General features: G+C 43.4%; 1 protein-coding gene across 6 annotated transcripts in view; it reads right to left on the bottom strand.

Moving 5' to 3' along the window:
- The window catches only part of TP53BP1 (tumor protein p53 binding protein 1), a 767,880-nt gene that overhangs the window by 618,097 nt on the left and 124,494 nt on the right, over window positions 1-25,289 (bottom strand). For all 6 annotated transcript variants that reach the window (XM_078683313.1, XM_078683315.1, XM_078683318.1 and 3 more), the window contains 2 exons: window positions 10,569-10,774; window positions 9,990-10,116 (listed from right to left, as the gene is read on the bottom strand). In XM_078683313.1, coding sequence (XP_078539439.1) covers window positions 9,990-10,116; window positions 10,569-10,774 — 333 coding nt within the window. The remainder of the gene's footprint in view (window positions 1-9,989; window positions 10,117-10,568; window positions 10,775-25,289) is intronic.

The raw sequence follows: 25,289 nt of genomic DNA, 5'->3' as shown, positions 1-25,289 counted from the left end.
AATTCAGGGGCAAATTAAAAACCTTTCTATTCTCGGGTCAATAATTCTCTCTCCCCTGAGCTGCATTCCTCAGCGCCGGGACACCCCCGTTGGGGGTAGCTGTGCGCTTAATAAATGTCTGAATAATAATAATAATAATTTACAATTCCTGAAGAATCTTGGTTTTTGTATTCAACTTGAGACGCCAATCATCAAGATATGGATAGACAAAGATGACCTGTCGACAGAGATGAACCTCTAACACTGCCAGGCATTTTGAGAATACTCTAGGTGCTGACGTCAGGCACACTAAAAGTACTCTGAACTGGCAGCTTTTGCTACCATTAGGAAAGGGCCTACATCCTTAATATTTCCCTTTTGACATATTTAGCTGCCAACTTAAAGCTCGGGATTGAACTTATTTCCTTCCTCAGCAAGGAAAATCATAAACCAGCCTCGTAGTTCTTTTGATGGTTTCAAACTGCCTCAACTACCCTTTCTTTCAGCACAAAACATACACTCTGTACGTGTTGCTCAAGAAAGAAAAAAATTACCACTGCCGGTTGACAAAGTTGCAAGAATCTGAAATAAATATTTTGTATCAAGTGTGCATATCTACCTACCTTCTATCTGTCCATCAAATTGTGCCACAAAGGAAATGACTCGAAAAGATCTAGCCAACAAAAACATCTGGATAGATGATTTACAGCTACACCGTTAAACAGGAGCGGATTGATAAGAATTATAATTATGAAAAAATGTTGAACTAAAAAATGAATCAAATAAAAAGTATATACAATCAGATGTAGGAGAAAGAACAGCATCTAAAAAACAATGAAGAGACATTCCACTTCTGGCATAGGACTTGAAATTCATAAAAGAAATGGGATCCCTGGCACATGTAAGCATCTGCATGTTGTGCTATCTTGAAACATATAAGGGGGAAGCCAGGTGCAGTCCAATTCAAGATAAACCCAACTGAATCAAATGATTCTTGTTCCACAAAGCCTGAATTGGCTGGGGTTAATAAAAGAAATCAAAGTACCTCTTTGGAAAAAGACCACAAGGCATTAGAACCTACAGATTCAATAGCTAATCAAATCACAGTCAAGAGAACTTAAGTCCAGTTTTTAAATAGTTTTTGCCACAAAGGGGTCAACTGAAATTATTACTTAGTGAAGGTAACAGGACAAAACCAAATAAGAGAAAAAGGATCATTACTCTATTCCAGTCACTTATATTAACCTGCTAGTTACGTTACTGGAATTCAGAGACAAGGATTGCAGAGTACAAATGATCCTCTGGAGGCAACGGTTTATATAAGAAGTGGTTACCTACTTGTAGACATGTTTATGTATCATAGGAATCTTCATTGAAGCCATAAGTCATAATAAATATTTACCCATTGTGTGCGGGAAGCCTGGAACAATTGATATCAATATATTTGTCCATTTTTTCCACAGATAATGTACACATTTCCACATGTCCACATTGTAGTGTATTTATCTAGGGACCTGTATCGATACTCCAATTTCTGACCCTTGTCCGGTTATAAATCACTAATATCCTTACAACGGCACAGAAACCAGTTCCATAAATTAGTCATAAGCGCATGCTGTCACATTAAGCAAGCACTATTCCTCTAGCCCCCTAGAAAGCACACCGAGTTCTCTAAACAAACCAATCCTCCAGCAAACCTGGGAAATCCCCGCTGCTATTGTTTTGATTTCGTTCGAGAACTCCTGTAAAGAATGTAAGAACGACCAGTTCTTAATTAACGTCTTATGTCCATCCTTACGTCAAACCTGGCACCTCTCAGGTATAAATATACCGACACTGCCCTAAGTAAGGACACGGTGGTGATGAGCTTGGAGCAGCGACTACTTGCCGGAGAGCCCAGCTGATGCGAGAGCCCACGGACGCTGCCCCTCCCCTTTTGACGCGCTGAGGAAAAACGCTGCCTTTCCTCTTGCCGAGGAATCCAGCCTCCAGCGTTTCCAGCTTGCCCTCGCGGGTAACTGGGATACCGAGTCCTGAGAAAGAGATACCAGCCCTCCAGCCTTCTAAATCCCAGGTACTGAACTGACTAACCCCTTACAGAGAATTCTTGAGTCAGACTCTTGGCAAAACAAACTTAACTTAAACTGCTACTTACTTGCTCCCTCCCATGTATTAGGCTTAGGTCAGGTACACCGAGGTAGGCGTAGTTAGAAGCACCAGTTGAGTACGATTAGTCAATGTATATATGTATGTATATCTTTTATCCATTTTAAAGTAACATAAGGCTAAGAAACCATATCAATGCTTTTACAGTATTATTTTATAATCCTGCTTTTACTGTATGCACTTTACTTAACTATAAGTATTACAATTGTAGCGATTCATTTCTCTTGTATGAGAAAAGAGACTGCTCAATAAATAACACCTTTTATTGAAAACGCCCGTCTCTCCTTTTCGCTGCAATCTGGTGAAACTAAGTATGCACGTATTGACTGAGTAAAATAGCTGTCTTTTGTTTTCACACGACTCTAGAGATATACTCTTGATCAGGGAGAGCAAAGTTGTCATGTTCTATGGTTGTCAGAAACTAAATCCCTTCTTGTCTATCCAGGGAGGTTAAACTCCTCCTCGCCTATTCGAGAAAGTTTCTAGTGAACTCTGAGCTAGCTGGCACACAAAACTTAAGTCTAATATCGTCAGTAGAAGACCTAGTTAACCTCTGTCCTACGTCTATACTATTGAAGATATTATTCCAATGCGCAGAGCCTATTGGGAATATAGGAACTACACTACAACATGAGAATGACGTACAGCTTCTTTTGAGAGCCTATCAAAGGAAATATTTCTCGGAAATTAAGACTGTCAAACTCCCCCCTCAACAAAAGTTCTGAGCACTGCATTGCAGCATCAACTGAAAAATGCTACGTAGTGGATTTCCAAACGGCTGCTTTACACATGTCTATGAATGGGACATTTGTAAGCCAACCTGTGGTGCGAACCTTTCCCCTAGTGGAATGGGACCTTGCATTTCCTAGTAGACACTTAACAGCTTATTTAGTATCATATGGATATGTAGGCCATCATCCACTTGCTGACAGATTGTTTGGATGTGGCAAATACCTGCCAAATATGCCCTTAGTTAATGAATAAGAGCCTGGACTTTTTTCTCATTATCACTCAATTTGAGTCAAATACCATGCACAGTTCCACAGCAGAAATGGCTTGGATTTACTAACCCTACGAGCAGCAATTATTGCTGATAAAAAAGAGGGTTTCCTGAAAAGATAGGAAAAAATGTATCATGGAGTAATGTTACACTCCTATGAGGGTTGGGCCAATATATCCTCTCAATTTAGTTAATTTGTCCTTTAGTGACTGTGTATTTGCCAAATTGTGCGTGCATTTACTATTGTATATAATATGAACATTGCCCGTCACGGCACAGTTATAATGTTAAGGCATTTGAATATTGAACATATGACATTTTCAGAAAACTGTTTTTACTGTTGCCCACTGATAGGACAGAACTTGAGCAGGTGTTCCTTACTGACTTTAAGTTCTAACCTGTGTCCTGTCCTTTTGAAGTCCTGCTTTCACGAACTGTGAGCTTTGATTACCCCTTATCGAGAGTATACTAATGTCCCTTGGGTTCGTAGTTAGGCATCACTATAGCCATACATTTGGGGAACGTGCGTGAGGCAGATTTCAATAAGAATGGAAATGTGAATTTACTTCTACAAATCTCAGAAACTTCCTGTAACGCTTCGTTATTGGGATGCTGAAATAAGCATATTGTCAGTTTATTACACACATCCAGTCTTTTTGCTTTTTAAGAGGACATATCTGATGGAGAGTGAACATTAAAAGTTTCTCTTTCCTTGTCCATTCATTGATGAAGTGCAAAACACGCACTGGTCTGAATTCTGATTTCAGGTCTTTCTTTTGTATTAGGGAGCATCTAGAATAAATTCCTTGCTCCTACTGTGAAGATGGAGTCAGTTTAATTGCATGAGTCTACGATTGCACCAACATTTATTTTGATATTTTGATGCTGTCACAGGGATCGCAAAGTAGTAGGTATCCATGACTCCCAACATACAACACACCCACTTGCCCGTTGTTATTTTCTCTGAGTCTTCAGGATTATGAAATATCAGTCCTCTCTCCCTTCCCATCTACTTTTACCCCCCCCCCCACCCCCATCCCCAAGTGCAGTGGCAAACAGAAACGGGGGGGGGGGAGATTTGGGGGAGGAGGGGTTAAATAAATCCTCCTTGCCAGTTTCCAGAAGAATGCCTTTCTCATGATTTAGAAGACTGTGTCAGAGTTCACTTGGCCTTGGACGGCTTTCTTTGGTAATGACATACCTTGCCTTTCTGCTGGTGTTATTGATGTTAAGGGCAGAAAGGATCCTAAACCACCGACAAAAATATTGTCACTCCTTCAAATAGCGCTGAGGTTCAGCCCTACCACCTTTATGGTCTCAGACTCATTTTTCATTTTAACCATTTCCATCCTCCGTATGTTGAGAAAATAAAGGCGACACTGAGCAGAGGATGTTTAAGATCTATAATTCAGTGGCTGATTTCAGGTTCTTCAGTCAAAGGCATAATAACATTCAAAGAGAGACTACATGGAAATATTCTGCTGCCGTAAGCTCAGCAATTCCATGGCATCACGGATGATTTACTTGGCTGATAACCAAGGAGCCTTCTGTAATCATTTCTTCAAAGTCTTGTTGCCTGTGACGTGGGAGGTCAACTATAAATGACTTCATCTCCTCCCAGATGTCCCTATTCTGCATTTCCAAAATAGTCTGGCCAACACTCCAGAGTCCAGTAGTTATGGTTATGGTCTATCATCATAATCTCTGTGTTCCCACCAATAACTATGTGGCACATCATTCCTTCCTAAAGCATCTATGCGCTTTCTCTCCCTGTGCAGTGGTGCTCTGGTCCCCGGGGCAGCTGTGAGTCGCTATCTGATTTTAAGAACTTTAGGTCCTGCTGTGGTGGTTTATATTTTTTGAGAAGCTGAAGAGTTGACATCTTTACTGTAGCAGAAGAGTCAGGAACATCTCTTCTGCAGTCTCAAGAAGGCTTGGAAACAAAGGCATGAAAAGCCATCAGTTATAAAGTCTCCATTATGATTGATACTGCAGCTTGCCAATCTTCTGGGACATTCAATTTAGCAGCACCACTAACGAGAGAGTCAATGGAAGGTGGTACTGCGGTCTACTGTTGATATTAGAAGTGTAAGATGAATTAGAGTCACTACAATCAGACTGCAACCATGATGGAGACACCGACTGAGAACTAAAACATTTGCATCTGCTGGGGTGTGTGGAGTGTTCTTCCTCCCTTGATGAGATGCTGGCTCATGATTTGGTTATCATGCAGGCGTTGGTTCCCTAGGTGTGACCAGCATCTGGGTAACATGGATGACAGACATGAGACCTTCCGCAGTAGTGGAATAGTCCAGTCAGAACTGCCAAGCCAGGTCCTCACTGGACCGGAAACAAGCATCATAGGATCGGTTTCGGGGTTTCACCCCTCATCAGCCAGGATATCTTGAATCCAATGGCACAGTGAGCCCCGGACCCAAGTCTGGGCATACCCAGCACACTTCGGGCGAGAAAGCAAAAGATACACAATTGATGGACGGAAACCAGAACAAATCAGAACATTCACCCCCAGTCAAGAGATCTGGGTTACATCTATCATTCTTTTGCTCACCATGCCACCCCAGCTTAGACCTGGCCATACGCAAATCAGTCTTGACCCTGTGCCTAATGGGAACAGTCCAGACAGAACTGCCCAGCCAGGTCCTTCCTGGACCGGAAACAAGCATCCTAGGACCGGTTTCTCCCCTCATCAGCCAGAATAGATTAAATAAGAGGTGGCAAGTGAGCTAAAGAAAGATGATGGATTCAACCCAGATCTGTGACTGGGGGTGAGTGTCTGAAAAGTTTCAATCCATCATCTCCTCGTGTTTGCCTTGTTCGCCCTAAGATGGCAGGGAATGTGCATACATGGGTACCTTCCTCACTTTGCAACTGGATTCAAGATAGCCTGGCTGATATGGGGTGTTACCCCGAAACAGGTCCCAGGAGGCTTGTTTCCGGTTCAGGGAAGACTTGGCTTGGCAGTTCAGGCTGGACTGTTCCCATGAGGCATAGGGACAATACTGATTTGCATATTGCGGATTCTGAACTGAGGTGGCGAAGTGAGCTAAAGAACTATGATGGATTCAACCCAGATCAGTGACTAAAAAGTTTCAGCGCTCCGTCCAACATCTCCTTGTCTTTGTCATATTACAGATGCAGGTGCAGAGTCAAAGAAGCCCTCATGAGGCACACTGACAGTGCGCCATTTAAAAGGTAGCGCCCTGTCAGTGCGCCTCTGACAGCATCCCTCTGCAGGGGGTAAAGAGGTTTCCATGGACCCCCCAGACATCCCCCTGCAGGTAGTGCAGTCACTGACTGCACCCGCCTGCAAGGGAATCTCTAAACTAACCCTGGGCGTAGTTCGCGTTGTAGCGCTACGCGTAGCTCCGCGAAGTGCACTTCGCACTATGCGAGCTATGCGTAGCAACGGAAACTGCGTAGTGCACTGTGCAAAATGCTGTTCGAACTGATTGCACAGTGCAGACAAGCATCCGGCACTGTGCAAACAGCACAAACCACATCTTGCACAGTGCAAACGGTCATTTTCTGCTGCTCGAGTAGATTTCTACTCGAGCTGCAGCTTTCTCAACGCGGACTGGTAGTTTCTCATCGCGAGCGGTCGAGAGTATACGCGAACACCCGCAATGAGAAACCTGACCTCCCCGCGTTGAGAATCTCATGGGAGGATTATTTTTCAAGCTCGCGATCGAGGAAAAAGTCTTGCCGGGATGTCATTTTGCTCGCTCGCGGTCGCCAACTTGACGTTGAGAACCGCGAGCAAGCAAAAAAATTACCGCTACGCGTGTTTGCACTGTGCTACGTGCATTCGCATAGTGCGAAGTAGCACAAACTTCGCAAACTAAAAGAGCGTAGCGTAGTACTTCGCCCAGGGTTACTCAAAACCCCTTTGAAAGTGCAGGCGGGTGCCACCTGCACTGTGAAAACATGGAGCGGCTGCTCCATGTTTTCCCATGAATGCGCTGCCCCCAGCGCATACACTATAATCGGGTCAATTACCACTGTTGGCGCCCGGCGCACCTTTTGAGAGGTGCACTGTGCACAAACAGTGATAATGTGTAATACGGCCCTTGGTCCTATGCAAAATGCAGATTCTTTCAACGAATGTGAAGATGGTAAGCAGACTGCACACAGCTTGTGTGGGTGAGGAGCTGCATTCTTCTTCCTACAAGAGAGGCATTTTACAAAGCGGGATGGCATTCCGATAGAAAACTTTATTCCAAATTTAGGAAAAAGTTAAATCAGTAACTTTTTGGCATAACTGAGTTGAAAAAGCTCCAAAGAATTCTGGGATCCTACTGATATGGGCCAGAAAAAAGCACCGACTCTGTGAGGATTCTGCCAGTATGACACATCATGCTCAGTTGAAGCCCCTGGAGTCATAGAGGGGAACACAGGGCTTTTACACAAGCTACTGCAAAGCAAACCTAATAGGCTTCACTTTTCCCTCACTGTTAAGACTGCTACTCAATATTTGTCAATGTAGATGCTGCAAAGCAGTCTTGAGGCTAGGATCTTGGAGTTTAGCAGTCTAAATTTTGTAGATATTCTGCCTTAGATAAGCTCCTAAAGGGTGCCTTACATTATATGAATATATTGAAATTTGCACCCTAACTGTGAATATATTGATAAACATGATTAAGTAATGAATAGGAGATAAAGAATCCCCTGCTGTACATTTTAAGGATATTTCAAGTCACCTCAGAGTTTCATAACCATACAGAGGAACGAGGCAAAAGGCAGAATTCTTTCATAAGGTTATGGAACTCCGAAGTGACTTGCAATATCCTGCTCATTTACGCCAGGGAGTACTTTATCCTATGTAATACATGGTTTCATCATCACCTTTCCCACCACCAACTTAAAACCTTGGGGCGTAGCTCTTTCATATGAGAAAGCAAGAATGTTTGCGGACATGAAGAATAAAAATAAAACCTCTAATCCAAAATTAAACACATCAAAAACCTGTTAGATATTTGTTGCAAACTGGTATTAGAAACAGTCCAATACAAGTCTGTTAAAAAAATAAAAATTGAAGTAGCTCAGAATGTGTAAAAACATGCAGAAATACTCTAGTTTTCTATATTTAAGGAAGGCAAAAAATAAACATAGTCTCTCTGCTGGTCATTGTCAGCTATTAAAATAAAGCAGAAGAGCAGAAGACTGAAAAGCAATTTCCCTTTTTGTTGCTTTAAATAGCTGCTTCAATCATGCTCTGTGACCAGAGCTGCCTTTCCTCTTGGCTGCTAGCAGCAGACATTGTGACGTCAGAACTCGACCTTAATATAGCCTTATAGCCCGCCGCAGTGGGCTATACCGGCTATTAAAGGCCCGCTGCAGCGTTAAAGGCCGAGCCGAAGGAGAGGGACTTAAGGCAGCTGCACTTTAATAGCAGGTATAGCCCAGCTACGAAGGGCTATAGGGCTATAGGGCTATTAGAACATTCTGCCACTAGAGGCCATAGCGCTCTAACAAATTAAACAAAGGCTTAAGGGTGCGCGAGGGGATTGAAATTCCCTCAGGCTCCCTGAAGCCTTTGTTCACAGCCAGAGCTGTGAACAAAGCACCATTGGAATGTTGGTGCTCCGGGCTTATACCAGCCATTATAAGCCCGTAGCTACTCCATTGTTTTCAATGGAGCTTCCAACATTCCAATGTTCTAATATAGCCTTATAGCCTGCCGTAGAGGGCTACACCGGCTATTAAAGGTCCTCTGCAGCGTTAAAGGCCTGAGCCGCAGGCGAGGGACTTTAACAAAGCAGAGGGACTTTAAAAGCCGGTATAGCCCTGCTACGAAAGGCTATAAGGCTATTAGAGCATTCTGCCACTAGAGGGCAGAATGTTCTAACAAATAAAAGAAAGCCTTCAGGGAACGAGAGGGGATTGAAATCCCCTCCGGCTCCCTGAAGCCTTTGTTCATAGCCAGAGCTGTGAACTAAGACACATTGGAATGTTGGAGCTACGGGCTTATATCAGCCATTATAAGCCCGGAGTACTCCATTGTTTTCAATGGAGCTACCATTGCAATGTTCTAATAACTTATAATGGTAGAGTTCTGACATATTTTCTTTATAATCAGCTACTGGGTGTGTCGGGCAAGACGCTGATCATAAAGAAATTAAAGACTGTAGTTAATACAGGGATTACAGTATTCCATGTATTATAACTAGACGTCACATGACTAGGCCGTCATTCTGAAAAAATGACCAAGTGCCATGATACCAAAATGACTGCGTGGAAAGTAATGCAAATTAAGCATAAGTATAAGGAATTTTCATTACAGAAACGTCTATTTATATTAAGAGACATTAAAAAAAAATTTACAAATGTGTTAATACAATTCTTATACACTTGAGTTAACAATGGACACAGACACATAAAGCGAATGTGGGTGTAATAAAGTTAAAGAGACTTTTCTACAAAAGCCTTCACAAATTTTGCATAACAAATCTATGCATTATTAATACTAGTGCACAAGTCAGTGGATGAACACTGCAACATCATTTATCAATTTCCAGTCACAAAATGTGGTTTCTTACTGCAATACAATTCTCAGCTTGACAAGGGATGATGGATGCAGAAAGACATCAAACATAAATTAGGATGCTGGTTTTATGCCCTTAAAATGTGCCCGTTCTCAGTACTGTACTTAATTTAAATATCAGGAATAAAAGGTTACAAGCATTGATATATGCTAACTAAGGTGCGGCATCCTTGCAGAAGTACAGACACGGAATGTAGGCTAGTACCTGGTGAGCAACTTGCAAAACAAGCCCCTATAAATGGAAAAAGTAAACCTTGAGGGGATCTGACAGTTAATTCTTACTCGGAGAGGCTTTCTTGGACAAGGGAGCCCTGGCCTGAGAGATGAAGTAGGTGTAAGCTGGTTGCAGGGGTGGAAGCCAGAAGACTTTGATCTTGTGCTCTGGATGCTAATACACTGTTGTCCGAACCTGCAGAGAAAGAATAAATCAGTGTTTTATCACAAAAACAAAAAGGCACATATAATTTTAAGATGTATTACAAAAAATTCTTAAAGTTGTCCCCACCACTAAACGTCTGTGCCAAAGATACTATTTTATGTATTTACTTTTACCAAGAAGTCAGTTTTTACATGATCTATTTTCACATTGAGTATTAAATTAAGCAGCAATAATATGGTAAGACGAGTACTTTTCACGATGGGGAACGCACAAGCTTCGTTATAAGAACCATGAAACACTGCCTCCGAGTAAACCTTGCACTAAAACAATCCTATAATGTCATCTGAATCTAAGCTTGGAAGCAGAAGCAGTCTCAATACTTGAGTATTGCAAAACAAAAAACAATGATATGTCAAATATCTATGTGGAGGTCAGGAGATAAAAGTAAGAGTACTTAACTTAAAAAAAAAATACTGTCTTACCAATTCTGTCCTGGCTAAACATGTCTTCTTGAGTGGACAGAATACTATGCTCATCTGGATTCTGTCCCATTGACTGCTCATTCTGTGATGATGCCTTTAAATTATCCTGAGAATGCCACTGAAGCAGGTCACAAATAGATTTGTCCTTTTTAGTGATCTCCTCCTTATGGGGTGCAATGTTACGTGGGGTGTGAATTTCTTCTGACCTGAGATGAGAAAAATATTCAGCTGTAATAATGCTTGTTCTGCTACAATTTATAAACATTACATGTTTTATTAGTAACTCAAAAGAAATTTTCAAATAATTATTCATTAAGTAAGGACACTCGAATAGCATACACTATGGAAGGCGGTTCCTCAACAAGGTTGAAAGTATGATCATTTCAGCACAATGAATGTAGTATGGGGAATGCAAAGCAGATGGGCTTTCAAGGCTTTCCACAATCACAAGAGATCCAGTTTGAGCTACCAGTAGGACAATCCAATGCTTAAGGGGTTGGGTGAGAACTGTGAAGTGCCTTCCGGAGGAATTAATTTCTGTTGGGCTGCAATAAGGAACATAAAGAATTAAAACATTTTCAACAAATGTATTTTTCTTTTCTTTCTCTTTTTAGGTTGAGGGACCGTTGCACTGCGAAGCAGTGAGGGCGGAGTCCCGAAAATGTTATGATTTGGAGCCTCTCTCCTCCATTCTCCTCCATTGGCTGGCTTCCTAAACGGAGGCCTGCCATTGGAGGAGAAGGGAGTCACTCCAATAAAGCCCCATCTCTTTCGGATTCGGGGGCGTGTTTTTTTGCGTTCTTTGGACTGTGACGTAATCCGTCACTCAGAACGCCAAAAACACGCCCCCGAATCCAAAATTTTCGGATGTTTGCGGCCGCCATTTTTTTTTCTTGTTTTTTCTTGCCACCGTTTTTTTGGTTCACTCTAGGGCGTAGCAGCATTGTCAGCAATAATGTGCCACAAAAACCATGATTAAACAAAACATGCATTGACACAGCCCAAAGATTGCCAGCTAACGCCAGAAATTCGCTTTGGCAAAGCTTTAAAAAAAAGGCAGTGTATGATAATCCATTGTTTCTCAATCTGTCGCATACTGGCTACGTAAACGAGTGCCATATTGTATCTGTGCGGTTGTTGCTGCCAGATGTGTTTATTACACATACAGTGCTCGCCTTCGATGTTGGTGTTGCTGCTAGAGCGTATTACCCATGCAGCGCTTGTTGTCTCTGTCATTTTCTGTGCAGTGTGCGTTCTAGTAGATCATCGGTTGCGAACGTTTACTGTCAGTGCAGGCTGCCGAGTCTTCCTGGACGCTTTTGCCCCGGAAGTAGATTTTCTGTTGAAGGAGGTGCGCTGGTTGTTGTTGCCGGTGCTCGCTGCTTTTGTCATGGGATAGCCGAAGTTCCTCTCCCCGGGCATCTTACGCAGGGGAGCCTTGCCCTAACCCCCCTACAGGATGTGTAGCCCTCAGTCGGACCTCTATGTGACAGAGTGCAGCCCCTCGCCGTCCCCTCCGAGCTCCCCTGTTTCAGATGATCCCGACAGGGAGCAGGACCGGAGCCGTACACACTTATCTCTTCTGCGGCCCGCTCCCACCGATGTCACAGAGTTCAGCCTTAAAGAGCAGCTCGAAGCCTGCAGGGCGCAGGTGCAGCAGCTGGAGAAGCTTCTGAGCCAGAGCCAGCGAAAAGAGTATGAGGTTAGGGGTTGTCATAGGAAATTCCATAAGGTGTGGGGTAAATGGGTGGGGGCGATAGATGACTAACACTCTGTTTGGACATTGTGGAATGCGGTGCGTGCCAGGTTTAACCCGTTCAACCACTAGATATTATCGCGCAGTGTTATGGCATATAATGTTTTCAGGTTCATAGCATATTGAACCAACTGTGTATACTTCGTTTGTGCTGTGTGCCTTCTTCAAAAACTCAATAAAATTGGTTATCAAAAAAATATATCCAACACCACCCTCGAGTGAAAGACTGACCAAACTAAACTGAGCACCAAAGGTAAAATTGCGTAATTTGAGTTTTAATGAGCATTCACCCATGCATACCTCTTCTGAACAATAGAACTAATATTCAGAAAAATAGCAGTGTCTGCTATTCTCATCTTTGTTGGCAGGCAGGTTGATAAGCTCACAAGTGAAGGCTAAAAAATAGGTGTATGAAAAAATATTGTGAGGGGTCGTCTTGGCAGGAAGGATTTCACTGACCAGGACTTCAGTTTGAATTGAACAGAGAGATCACACATACAATTGAAAGGACTGACGGATGCGGTCAAGAGGGGTATCCGGCTAGAAACTAACTGCGAATAATAATGGTTTAAGCACAATCAATGGACTTTATCATTGGGTGTCATCTATCTACCCTGATGGGACACTACTAGGAGGGACATTCCCTGCATAGACCCAACGGTGACAACGCCAGATACCCATACATTTTGCAAAAAATGTGGTAGTTTTGCCACCGCTGAATCTCATTTCACGGACGTTTAGGAACACTCTTTTATTAACACCGAGTCGACATATTGTGAAGGATACAGATTACGCCAACTGAGCAACCAATACATGGTCTTATCATCGCTGTTGCTTTTTATATGTGATATGAACCTCCGTCAAAAGATACACACTCTGATTAAACCCTGAAGAAGTCCCATGAGGGATGAAACGCGTTGGCGACAAGCAATTGTGTGATGTTTTAAAGGAATAAAATGCCTCTGAATAAAAAGAATTGACTACAATTAAGTATTGCGACCGTTTATCTTGATCATCGAGGAAGCTGTTCATTGATATATTGTGTTTTTATTGAGATCTGATGAACTAGGACATCTATACGTAATACAGACTCTTTTGCTCGGGTGCAGAGTCATTTTTGTTTTTGAAACTAGGTGTATGAGAAGCTTCAGCAAAGGTAGGTGATAAGGTTTATTATGGCCTATGTCACGAGTCTGTGGGAAGAAGATCCTCTCTATCTCTTCCCACTTCATGTAATGTATCTGATTATTGGTGAACCTTTAAGAACAAACAATTAGCAGAAAAGGCCTTGACACCTTTCACTTCCATTCTGTGGAACTGTGATTATCGTTTAAAAACAATAAATGAAGTTCGCAACTACTTTGAAATCTTGTTCATCATATAAATAAATCACTCCAACAGAGAATTTGATTTGAACAAAACAACATGAATATATTCAACCAGACTCGATTATCAAGTGGCAGTGAATAATGACATTAAATGTGCATTTTATGTTTGACCCCTACATCTAAATAACTTACATATATAATTAAAAAGGGGATACCTAAAAGAAAAATATATATATGATAATTATAACAGTTCTGTATCTGATATGGGCCAAAATAGGGTCACTTTGTTGGTTAAAATATGAAGCTTTACACAGCTCAAAGAGCCTCTTTTTGAATGGCCTACACCATTGTGAGTCAGACCCATCCTTCTGAAAGTGGGAGTTGTCTCATCTGCATCCATTTGTGTTTCTGTATAATAATCCTCCATTCCTAAAGACTAGATTTACCTAAGTCTGGCAAGAAAGTTCTTAATTATGGAACAGAACTACCCATCCTTTGCAGAACACCCATTTTGGCATGTTTACTATTGTGTGGTTGATATTTGTAACATGTTATCACTTTAATTAAGTTCTTACTTGTGGAAGTCTGTGTAGATGCAACACATGTTTACAAGAAACAGTTTTATATAGTTTAAAGAACCACCAAGACATAGAAAAACATTATTTACATTCAGTAACAATAGTTCTGATGGATATTGTAGCTACATGCGCACCAAATGAATGAAGGATAAATAAAGTGGCCCAGCAGAAGGAAGTAAGGGCGACAAAAGAGACCTCACAGCAGCAAAGTCCAGAACAAGGTGCAATACCTGGCAAAGGATATTTGTGAGAAATTGTGTTAGTTGAGGGGAATGTGAGCCCTTTTAAAGCAACAGCCACAATCCTTGTGAGGAAGTACCACAAAAGTCACTAAATTTACTAATTGTTAATTCCGAACTAGGACCCTCAACCACACCATCGCAGACACCACATAAATAGAAATGATGTCTTTTCGAGAAACAACTATTTATTAGAATGACTCTGAACTTTACACAGAAAACTTATCACCACGCTCCAAAGTCACACTGTGCCATAAACTGCTTCTTGCTGATCAGTGATTTTGTGAAAGATACTTTGATTTTAACTTGGTCTTATGTATGGATCACTCTAAGAGTGTTTCTTTTCATTATATATTGATCTACAATGATCACCATTCTACTGCTACTGAATGGACACTATGTCCAATGACATGAACACCGTCAACCTCCTTGAAAGCATCAACAACATCGGCATCACTCAACTAGTCACCAACCCCACTCACATCGCAGGACACACACTCAACAAAATCTTCACTGCCCGTGACACTGTCAAGAACAGCCATTTCACCGAGCTCACCTGGACGGACCACACCATCATCCATTTCACTGTTATAGGTTCCCCTGGCACCTCCACCAAACCACCGAGCACCTCTCATCGAAGCTGGAGCAAAGTTTCTGAGAGCCAATAGACCGATTCTTTTAAAGCCTCCCACCCGGACACCTCAACCAACTTGGAACAGGCTGGCCAGAACATCTCCGTATGAATCACCAATTGCGCCAACAGTCTCGCACCCATCAAGACCACAAAGCCCAAGAGATCTTCCAAACAGGCCAGCTCGTACACCAAAGAACTGAGTACTACAAAACGCAACTGCAACTTGAAAGGAAGTGGCATACCAACAAGAAGACCGCAGACGGAACCTCTTTCAAAAGTCTCTCAACCAATATCACCAACTCCTCAAACATACACACAGAGGAGTGCCCCTGCAAACCTCATCGAAGCCAGTTTGAACCACAGTAAAAAAACTAATACTTCTATGTCGTTTCCGCAGGGCGCCAGAAAACCCGTTTGGGTAGCTGTTGCCCCTAGAAATACATTTAAATAACATAACATAGTCAGAGAGTTCTCCTTCCCCCTCAGTCACCGAAAACATCATCACCCCTTCCCAGGAATTCTGCGACACCCTGGCGAACTTTTTCCATGAGCAGACCACCATCAACAAAAACTTCGAACTCCCACCCACCAACTCCGCCATCTTCATTGCTCTCACAGACCACAACCACCTGCTGATAACGTGGGGCCAGCTCACAGCACAAAACTTTTATGACATCATGAACTCAAACCCAAGGACCCCTGCCCCCACCACCTGTTCAATCTAGGAAGCAAGTCGATCAGCAACCAACTCACTACCATCTTCAATGCGTCCAACACCACGACCACCTTCCCCACAAAAGTCCAACCCCTTCTCAAGAAGCTGACCACAGCAAACTCAAGAACTACAATCCCATCTATCTGCTCCCCTTCCCCACCGAAGTTCTCAAAAAAAGCCATCACCCGCCAACTAATGGTACACCTGGAAAACAACAATTGTCTGAACATCTCTCAATCACGATTGCGCACCAACCAAAGTACCAAAACCGCCCTGATCACTTCCACTGACTACATCAGAACCCTTCTTCACTGAGGAGAAATGGCGGCACTGATCCCCCTCCATCTCTCAGAAGCATTCAACACTGTATCCCACAACACCCTTAAAAAGAGGCTTCAACAGATTGGAATTGAAGAAAACGCACTCAAATGGATCGCAATCTTCCTCACCAGAAGAACACAGACGGTCTGCCTTCCTCTCTTCACTTATGAACATTACAGCATCCTCTGTGGTGCCCCTTAAGACTCATCCCTCACTCCCACTATGTTCAACACCCACATGACCTCGTCCTGGCCAACATAGTCAGAACCCATGGACTACACATCATATCCTACGCCACCGACACCCAGCTCATCTTTTAACTATCAGAAAATCCCTCCACAAGGCCCAACTTTTACAGGTGCATGACAGGTGGTGTAGACTGGATGAAAGACAACTGCTGAAATGAAACACAGACAAAATGGAAGTTCTGGACTTGGGGAAGAACACCTCCCCATGGAATGGCTCCAAGTGGTCTTCCAAACTCGAACCCTCAACCACACCGACAGACCAAACCTGCAACCTCAGCATCATCCTGGACACCAAGCTCACAATGAAAAACCAGATCAATGCAGTCTCCCCCACTTGCTCCCTGACTCTTCGAATCTTTAAATAGGTCCACGTCAGCACCAGACGATCCATCACTCAAACCCTAATTACCAGCCAGCTAGACTACACAATGCACTATGCAGGAATTACCTTTCACCTCCTGAAGAGACGTAAACAATACAGAATTCAGCAGGCAGGCTCATCCTCAAACTCCCGAAGCAGACCTACACCCCCCTCCACCTTAGGAAGCTCCCATGCCTCCCCATTAAGAGATGTCACTTCAAAATGCAGCCCTGCACAACCAAGGCCCAGCATACATCAACCACGACCTGACATTCCACCAACCCGCCAGACACCTGTGCACCACCTCTATTTTCCTCGCCCACACCCATCGTATCCATCGAAGCAACAGCAGAGGACGTTCCTTCTCCTACCTTGCAGTCGAGTCCAGGAAGGACCTACCCCTAAACCTTCGCACTTTATCCTCTCTGTTGGAATTCAGAAAAGGACTTAAGATCTGGCTGTTCAACTGAATCCTACCTCAGCAGCAGAACTCGCAGCACATGAATACCCTCACAGGTTATTAGCTGCGCTTACAATGAATATGGTCATTTACAAAGAAATGTATTGTTATTATCACTATACATATTATTACATACATAGAACTAGCTATCCTAGGGAAAAAATACAATTATACACAATGGAAGCATTGTGAAGCTCCATCTTCTAATAGTCACCCAAACTTCCTAATGAAATTTCTTTACTTCCAGAACGAGGACGGGTTACAGCCTTCAGCTATCTATTTTTCACAAAGTCCCCAGTGACTTCAGAAGAATCGAATAGCAACTAACAATTTGATTTATTCAAATTAATTCAGTCAGTACCTGGCCATCCAAGCATATCAGTATTGGAAAAAATATTACTGAGAAAAGCATTTGGGGAACAAACTTTTGCCTCATTTAAGGAAAAGAGCCCTAATTTAAAAGATGCATTATACCTTAAGACATTATTTTTTAACAAAACAATCGAGAAAACTACCTGTCTGGAAATTGGTACTATAAAAAATGTTTAAAAGCCTTTTATATCAAAAGTTAACTTCATTCTATTTAATAACTGGCAGTCCTAAATGAACGCTTCGGATTCTGATGTAAATTATATGAACCAGGAAGGAACCTAATTCACAACTGAAGGTTTAGCTTTATGGCGCTATGATTTCAATACCTGAATGTGTCGTTTTCATTCCAGCACCACAGACCCTAAAACTATTCTACCTGACCCACAATATAGCACACACACACACACATGTAATCATCACTTCATACAGAGTGGGCAAGCTGTGCCAAACACTGGTAACCACATTCTAGTCCGGTTATGAAAGAACATCTATCTTCAGTAAAAAAAAACATGCATTTTTCTGACTAACTTCTAGGACCATATCCTACTAGGAATAAACGATTTATAGTGCCAGGAACATATGCCATTTATAATTAAAAGAACAATTACTCAGAAAATGAAGCGGTGAGAGATTTAGACAAATAGATCAGGAAGACCTGCAAACATTCTTTAATGTTATCGACAATGGTATGCATACTCTCTCTAAAAGACTACTAATTAAATTGCATCCTGTCCTCGGCCTTAGAACTCCTCAAAGGAGACTTGGATTTGTTACAACATGACCAGACTCAGCTAAGTTATACAACTTAATTAGACGTTAAAAATCAGATTTTGGGCATTGACAATTTCTAAATGAGACATTTTTTGCCTTAAAATATGGCCAGAACACAGAAAACACTGGCGAAACAAGAATCACTTTGCGGAGTACTGAAAAAGTGGAAGAAGCACCAATTTCAGTTATCATCCATCGACCTATTACCCGGCTAATACATTATATTATGTCTTTAGCAATTACAACTTTTCACTTCATGACTGCCAGAAATACAAATCACTAGGTTGATATGAAACAATGCACAATTCACATCTGTTCCATTCATGGAAGTTTCCTTTTTAGGTCTCGGCAACGAGAACTATTGTCGCCGAGTAAGCTCGCAAGGGAGTACAGAGCGGTGCACGAGCCGACCAGGGTCTGTGGACGCGCACACACAAAGGCAGGCAGGCAGGCACACACCAGACACACACAGACAGACACACGCACGCACACACACACACACACCCTTCCTCCCTCTCTGCCTACTCCCTCTCTCCCGCCCCCCCCCCCCTCTACCCCACTCACCGGGCTCTTTCCCTCTGCAGCGGGTCAGTCACGGCAGCAGGCAGGCTCGGTGTCTTCTCCGGCGATCTTCAGCTGATGTGCACGCTCACGCTGTGTCTCTTGCGCGCCCACCACGCTGTTTCGCGCCCGTTGATCCTCAGCTTGTGATTACTACTCCTTCTAACCCGGATTCTAAATTACTATTTCTTGGTTCTCTAACTCCACTCTGTTGATTCGTAACAAACTGATATTCAGCACATTTCACAGTCTCGCTTTTGCTTCTCATAAATACAATAAGATTATTTTAAGCAATGTCTACCCTTATTTTGGTTCTGTGCCTATTATGCTTCGGACTATAGAGTTTTAGAAAGTGTGGTGGAAGATTCCATGATATCAGTGGTGTGCACAGTGCAGAGTGAGTGTGCAGAGTGCAGAGTAGTGAGTGCAGAGTAGTGAGTGCAGAGTAGTGAGTGCAGAGTAGTGAGTGCAGAGTAGTGAGTGCAGAGGAGTGAGTGCGCAGAGGAGTGAGTGCGCAGAGGAGTGAGTGCGCAGAGGAGTGAGTGCGCAGAGGAGTGAGTGCGCAGAGGAGTGAGTGCGCAGAGTAGTGAGTGCGCAGAGTAGTGAGTGCGCAGAGTAGTGAGTGCGCAGAGTAGTGAGTGCGCAGAGTAGTGAGTGCAGAGTAGTGAGTGCAGAGTAGTGAGTAGTGAGTGCAGAGTAGTGAGTAGTGAGTGCAGAGTAGTGAGTGCAGAGTAGTGAGTGCAGAGTAGTGAGTGCGCAGAGTAGTGAGTGCAGAGTGAAGAGTAGTGAGTAGTGAGTGCAGAGTAGTGAGTGCAGAGTAGTGAGTAGTGAGGCAGAGTAGTGAGTAGTGAGTGCAGAGTAGTGAGTAGTGAGTGCAGAGTAGTGAGTGCAGAGTAGTGAGTGCAGAGTAGTGAGTGCAGAGTGCAGAGTAGTGAGTGCAGAGTAGTGAGTGCAGAATGCAGAGTAGTGAGTGCAGATTAGTGAGTAGTGAGTGCAGAGTAGTGAGTAGTGAGTGCAGAGTAGTGAGTGCAGAGTAGTGAGTGCAGAGTGGTGAGTGCAGAATGCAGAGTAGTGAGTGCAGAGTAGTGAGTAGTGAGTGCAGAGTAGTGAGTAGTGCGTGCAGAGTAGTGAGTGCAGAGTAGTGAGTGCAGAGTAGTGAGTAGTGAGTGCAGAGTAGTGAGTAGTGAGTGCAGAGTAGTGAGTAGTGAGTGCAGAGTAGTGAGTAGTGAGTGCAGATTAGTGAGTAGTGAGTGCAGAGTAGTGAGTGCAGAGTAGTGAGTAGTGAGTGCAGAGTAGTGAGTGCAGAGTAGTGAGTGCAGAGTAGTGAGTGCAGAGTAGTGAGTAGTGAGTGCAGAGTAGTGAGTGCAGAGTAGTGAGTAGTGAGTGCAGAGTAGTGAGTAGTGAGTGCAGAGTAGTGAGTAGTGAGTAGTGAGTGCAGAGTGCAGAGTAGTGAGTGCAGAGTAGTGAGTGCAGAGTGCAGAGTAGTGAGTGCAGAGTAGTGAGTGCAGAGTAGTGAGTGCAGAGTGCAGAGTAGTGAGTGCAGAGTGCAGAGTAGTGAGTGCAGAGTGCAGAGTAGTGAGTGCAGAGTGCAGAGTAGTGAGTGCAGAGTAGTGAGTGCAGAGTAGTGAGTGCAGAGTAGTGAGTGCAGAGTGCAGAGTAGTGAGTGCAGAGTAGTGAGTGCAGAGTAGTGAGTGCAGAGTAGTGAGTGCAGAGTAGTGAGTGCAGAGTAGTGAGTAGTGAGTGCAGAGTAGTGAGTGCAGAGTAGTGAGTAGTGAGTGCAGAGTCTGAACCTTTCGCAGAAGCCAAAAGGCGTGTGATGGTTGTGGCTGTTCCACTCCAAGGCTGACCTGGTCTGTATGTTTCGCGTGAAATCTGATGCCATTTGTTGTCTGGAGGTGCATGTTGCAGCATCTCTATGTGATTGTCACCATATTTGTGCCTGTGATCTAGTGAGTAGTGAGTGCAGAGTAGTGAGTGCAGAGTAGTGAGTGCAGAGTGCAGAGTGCAGTGCAGTGCAGGTATGTGCAGTGCAGTGCAGGTATGTGCAGTGCAGTGCAGGTGAGTGCAGTGCAGGTGAGTGCAGTGCAGGTGAGTGCAGTGCAGTGCAGGTGAGTGCAGTGCAGTGCAGGTGAGTGCAGTGCAGTGCAGGTGAGTGCAGTGCAGGTGAGTGCAGTGCAGTGCAGGTGAGTGCAGTGCAGGTGAGTGCAGTGCAGTGCAGGTGAGTGCAGTGGAGTGGAGTGCAGTGGAGTGCAGTGCAGGTGAGTGCAGGTCAGAGCAGGTGAGTGCAGTGCAGTGCAGGTGAGTGCAGTGCAGTGCAGGTGAGTGCAGTGCAGGTGAGTGCAGTGCAGTGCAGGTGAGTGCAGTGGAGTGCAGTGCAGTGCAGTGGAGTGCAGATGAGTGCAGTGCAGGTGAGTGCAGTGCAGGTGAGTGCAGTGCACGTGAGTGCAGTGCAGTGCAGGTCAGTGCAGTGCAGGTCAGTGCAGGTGAGTGCAGTGCAGGTGAGTGCAGTGCAGGTGAGTGCAGGTGAGTGCAGTGCAGTGCAGGTGAGTGCAGTGCAGGTGAGTGCAGTGCAGGTCAGTGCAGTGCAGTGCAGTGCAGGTCAGTGCAGTGCAGGTCAGTGCAGTGCAGGCGAGTGCAGTGCAGGCGAGTGCAGTGCAGGCGAGTGCAGTGCAGGCGAGTGCAGTGCAGGCGAGTGCAGTGCAGGCGAGTGCAGTGCAGTGCAGTGCAGGTGAGTGCAGTGCAGGTGAGTGCAGTGCAGGTGGGTGCAGTGCAGGTGGGTGCAGTGCAGGTGGGTGCAGTGCAGGTGAGTGCAGTGCAGTGCAGGTCAGTGCAGTGCAGTGCAGGTCAGTGCAGTGCAGGTGAGTGCAGTGCAGTGCAGGTGAGTGCAGTGCAGGTGAGTGCAGTGCAGGTGAGTGCAGTGCAGGTGAGTGCAGTGCAGTGCAGGTGAGTGCAGTGCAGGTGAGTGCAGTGCAGGTGAGTGCAGTGCAGGTGAGTGCAGTGCAGGTGAGTGCAGTGCAGGTGAGTGCAGTGCAGGTGAGTGCAGTGCAGGTGAGTGCAGTGCAGTGCAGGTGAGTGCAGTGCAGGTGAGTGCAGGTGAGTGCAGTGCAGGTGAGTGCAGTGCAGTGCAGGTGAGTGCAGTGCAGGTGAGTGCAGTGCAGTGCAGGTGAGTGCAGTGCAGGTGAGTGCAGTGCAGTGCAGGTGAGTGCAGTGCAGTGCAGGTGAGTGCAGTGCAGGTGAGTGCAATTGAGTGCAGTGGAGTGCAGGTGAGTGCAGTTGAGTGCAGTGCAGGTGAGTGCAGGTGAGTGCAGTGCAGTGCTGGTGAGTGCAGTTGAGTGCAGTGCAGGTGAGTGCAGTTGAGTGCAGAGTGGTGTGTATTGACAATGTAAATGACAATGCCATTTATTTATGATTTAAAGAAAAAAATGTCATGAGCAATGCCAATAGCTCTACCTTTAATGATGCCGAGACCATTGCATTGTAAATGCTTGTTCTTACAAGTGCTTGAGTGAAAATGACTCTGTATTTATTAGTACATCCAGGTGTAGAAATCCATTAAGTTGTTCTCTTCTGGGTGATAACATTTCCTTGCATGGAACGCGCAGTAATTTGATCCGCAGCTTATGTTGTGTTTTATCAGTTTTGCTGGTCCATCTAATTTGCAAGCTACTGACAAAAAGCATGCATTAACTGGTTTACACAATAATCACACATACGCTGCATGTAGACCTGATAATGTTTATATGTTCTCAGATGAGGATTGAAAAATTACTCCCGATTCCATCAAAAAACTGCAACGGAACTGCACAGGATACTAAACCTACATCAAGAACTGTACTATTTTCTTCCTATTTTTTAAGTCGCATTTTTTTTCTGGCATATTTAGTATCATGCCTGAACTGTTTAATTGCCAACATGGATGCCTCTTGACTAATATATATGCTTTTATGATAATACTGGTCGTATATTATAATTGTATTGCTTGAAACATGCAAGCCTTAAAGAAACTAATTTATGCACAGATTCATTCTTACTATTTTTGTAAATTATACTTTTATAAAGTTATATTTATGCATACTCATTTTATACTATATGTGTATATAACATAAAAGTATGAGACTAGATTAAATATAGAATTTTATATCTCAATGAGAACATGGATTTCCCCATCAATCAGTTAAATCCCTATATAACTCTCCAGCCATATGACCTGACAATTCAGACGTACAAGCGGCGGATGACATAAAGACTATAAGGCCCGACTACTTTTTAAGTAGACTGTGCTACATTTTCTTTATTTTTGCAGAATCATCAACATGTCTGCCTTTAATGCAGATGTCATATGTCCGATGTATTTATATTTCCAAAAACCTGTGAATGCGTCAAGTCATTCAGACATAGACATCAACAAGACACACGATGTAACATCAGTCTGGAACAAGTGCCTTGTTATTTCAATTTCAAGGTTAAACAAGACCAATAGCTAAAACAGGGTTGTTGTTCTTTCACATTAATTGTTTAAAAGAATGAGTCTTAGGCTAGCATCTTGATGATTATTCATTATATCAAACATCGTAATATGATGTTAGAAATTCCATCTTAGAAAAGATATAGTATAACAAGCATTGGCAATGCAACAGGTCTCACATTTGCAAGAGTTTAAACTATTGGCATTGTAAATGACAATGCCTTTTATTTATCTGTTTTGATGATTAATACATACATAAAAGTCATTGTCATTTACAATGCCAATAGCTCAAACTCTTCTAAATGCAAGACTTATTTCATTTCAAAGAAGCGGCCGCCATTGTCCCGGGCTGCTTGGAAAGTGAAAGCGCGCCTGGCGCGCTGAATGCTGCAGGAATGAATGTTGTGCCTACAGTAGGAAAAACTCATTAAAGAAAATAGTGCTTACAGACTAATTAAACAAACCGTGTAACAACAGAAGTAAAAGGGCCAGTCCTCATGGGAGGTTACAAATGAAGTACTAAAGGAGGGACTAACAAGTCTATTAAAGAATCAGAAGCCAGAATTTATAAAGGACAATGACACAAGCCAATGAAAAATGTGGGCGGAGCTTCAAGGCTATACTCAAATACCCAACAACAACAAATAACTGTGGGTCTACTAGTGAGCTCAAAACATGCTATGTATGGCTGGCTATGTGTCTGCTACTTCTCTGAAGATAGAAGACAGACTGGACAGTTAACCACTGTGAAAAATGTCCATCAGTTACGCGATTGTAGGCACCCACTACATCATCTGGTCTACTCCACAGTAGTTTCACCACCACTCTATCACCATAGATCAATATTGGAGACACGGAGTGATGGATGGATGTCTGGTAGATTAAGTTATCGTAACTGTGAGCAGTGCACAAAAAATAATAAGAGTGTTAAAAAATGATAAGTGTAAGATTGGATGGTGCATACAATTATTTTTTTATTCTGGAGTCATGCACCTCCAAAGCTAAAAACAATAGTGCAAAAAAGTCAGGTGGTTCAAACAAATACCTTCTGACTGGGCTATCTGGTCGACATGTTTCTGCGGTTACTGGTCAATTATTACCATCCGCTTCCTCAGGACCCATAAACTTAATTGCTACTGCTAACTCAGTGATAAGTGAAAAAACAGGACATTCTATGAACATAAAAAGTGTCACCTGTACACTTCCATTTTTCTCCTGTGAGTGTCCGTTTTTGACACAACCAGCGAATCCACATGTAATGAAAAACAAACAGTCATAGCACTCACGTTAGTTAAGGCTATACCAACAAATTGTTCAAATTATTATAATACTCCAAATGGGTCAGATGACCCTAGTGTGTATCACATTGTCATAATAATCAGTGTCTCACCTTAATTTTTAAGGGAAATAGCCTCACATCACCTGGCAAACAGCTCAGGAAAATGAAGCACCGCTCTGTAGTGCAGAGAAAAATATGCATACGTCAGTGTTAAAAGACAGTGTCAGGCAGGTACAGAATCACCACCAAAGAGGTGCCAAGAAAGCACCCCAAAGGGGTCAGTTGACTTGTCGTGGTGCCCAATTAAGGCGTAATTTAATTAATTCAGCACACATCCCATGAATTATCTAGCGTGCTGTCAAACAGCAGCTTGCTCGCGGTTTGCTTGTCATGTCATGATAATCAATTATGGCATATGTTTACAAAGCTAAAGGCATTCTAGAGCCGTTCTATCGCCAGGGGATGTCTCTCCCAGCTAATCACTACTGTTAATGATTTCTATAAGATGAAGAGGGCCAACAGCACCAAGTGTCTTAGTGCAATAATTGCTGCCAAATGGAATGACTAATAGTATAGCAGAGTACCAAATGTCTACCTTGGACACAACGCGCTGGATTTTAGAGCGCATCTAAC

Source organism: Lissotriton helveticus, chromosome 3_1 (genome assembly GCF_964261635.1).
Source record: "Lissotriton helveticus chromosome 3_1, aLisHel1.1, whole genome shotgun sequence".
NCBI lineage: Eukaryota > Metazoa > Chordata > Amphibia > Caudata > Salamandridae > Lissotriton > Lissotriton helveticus.
The sequence above is the reverse complement of the archived record's forward strand: the minus strand, read 5'-3'. Positions and strand labels throughout refer to the sequence as shown.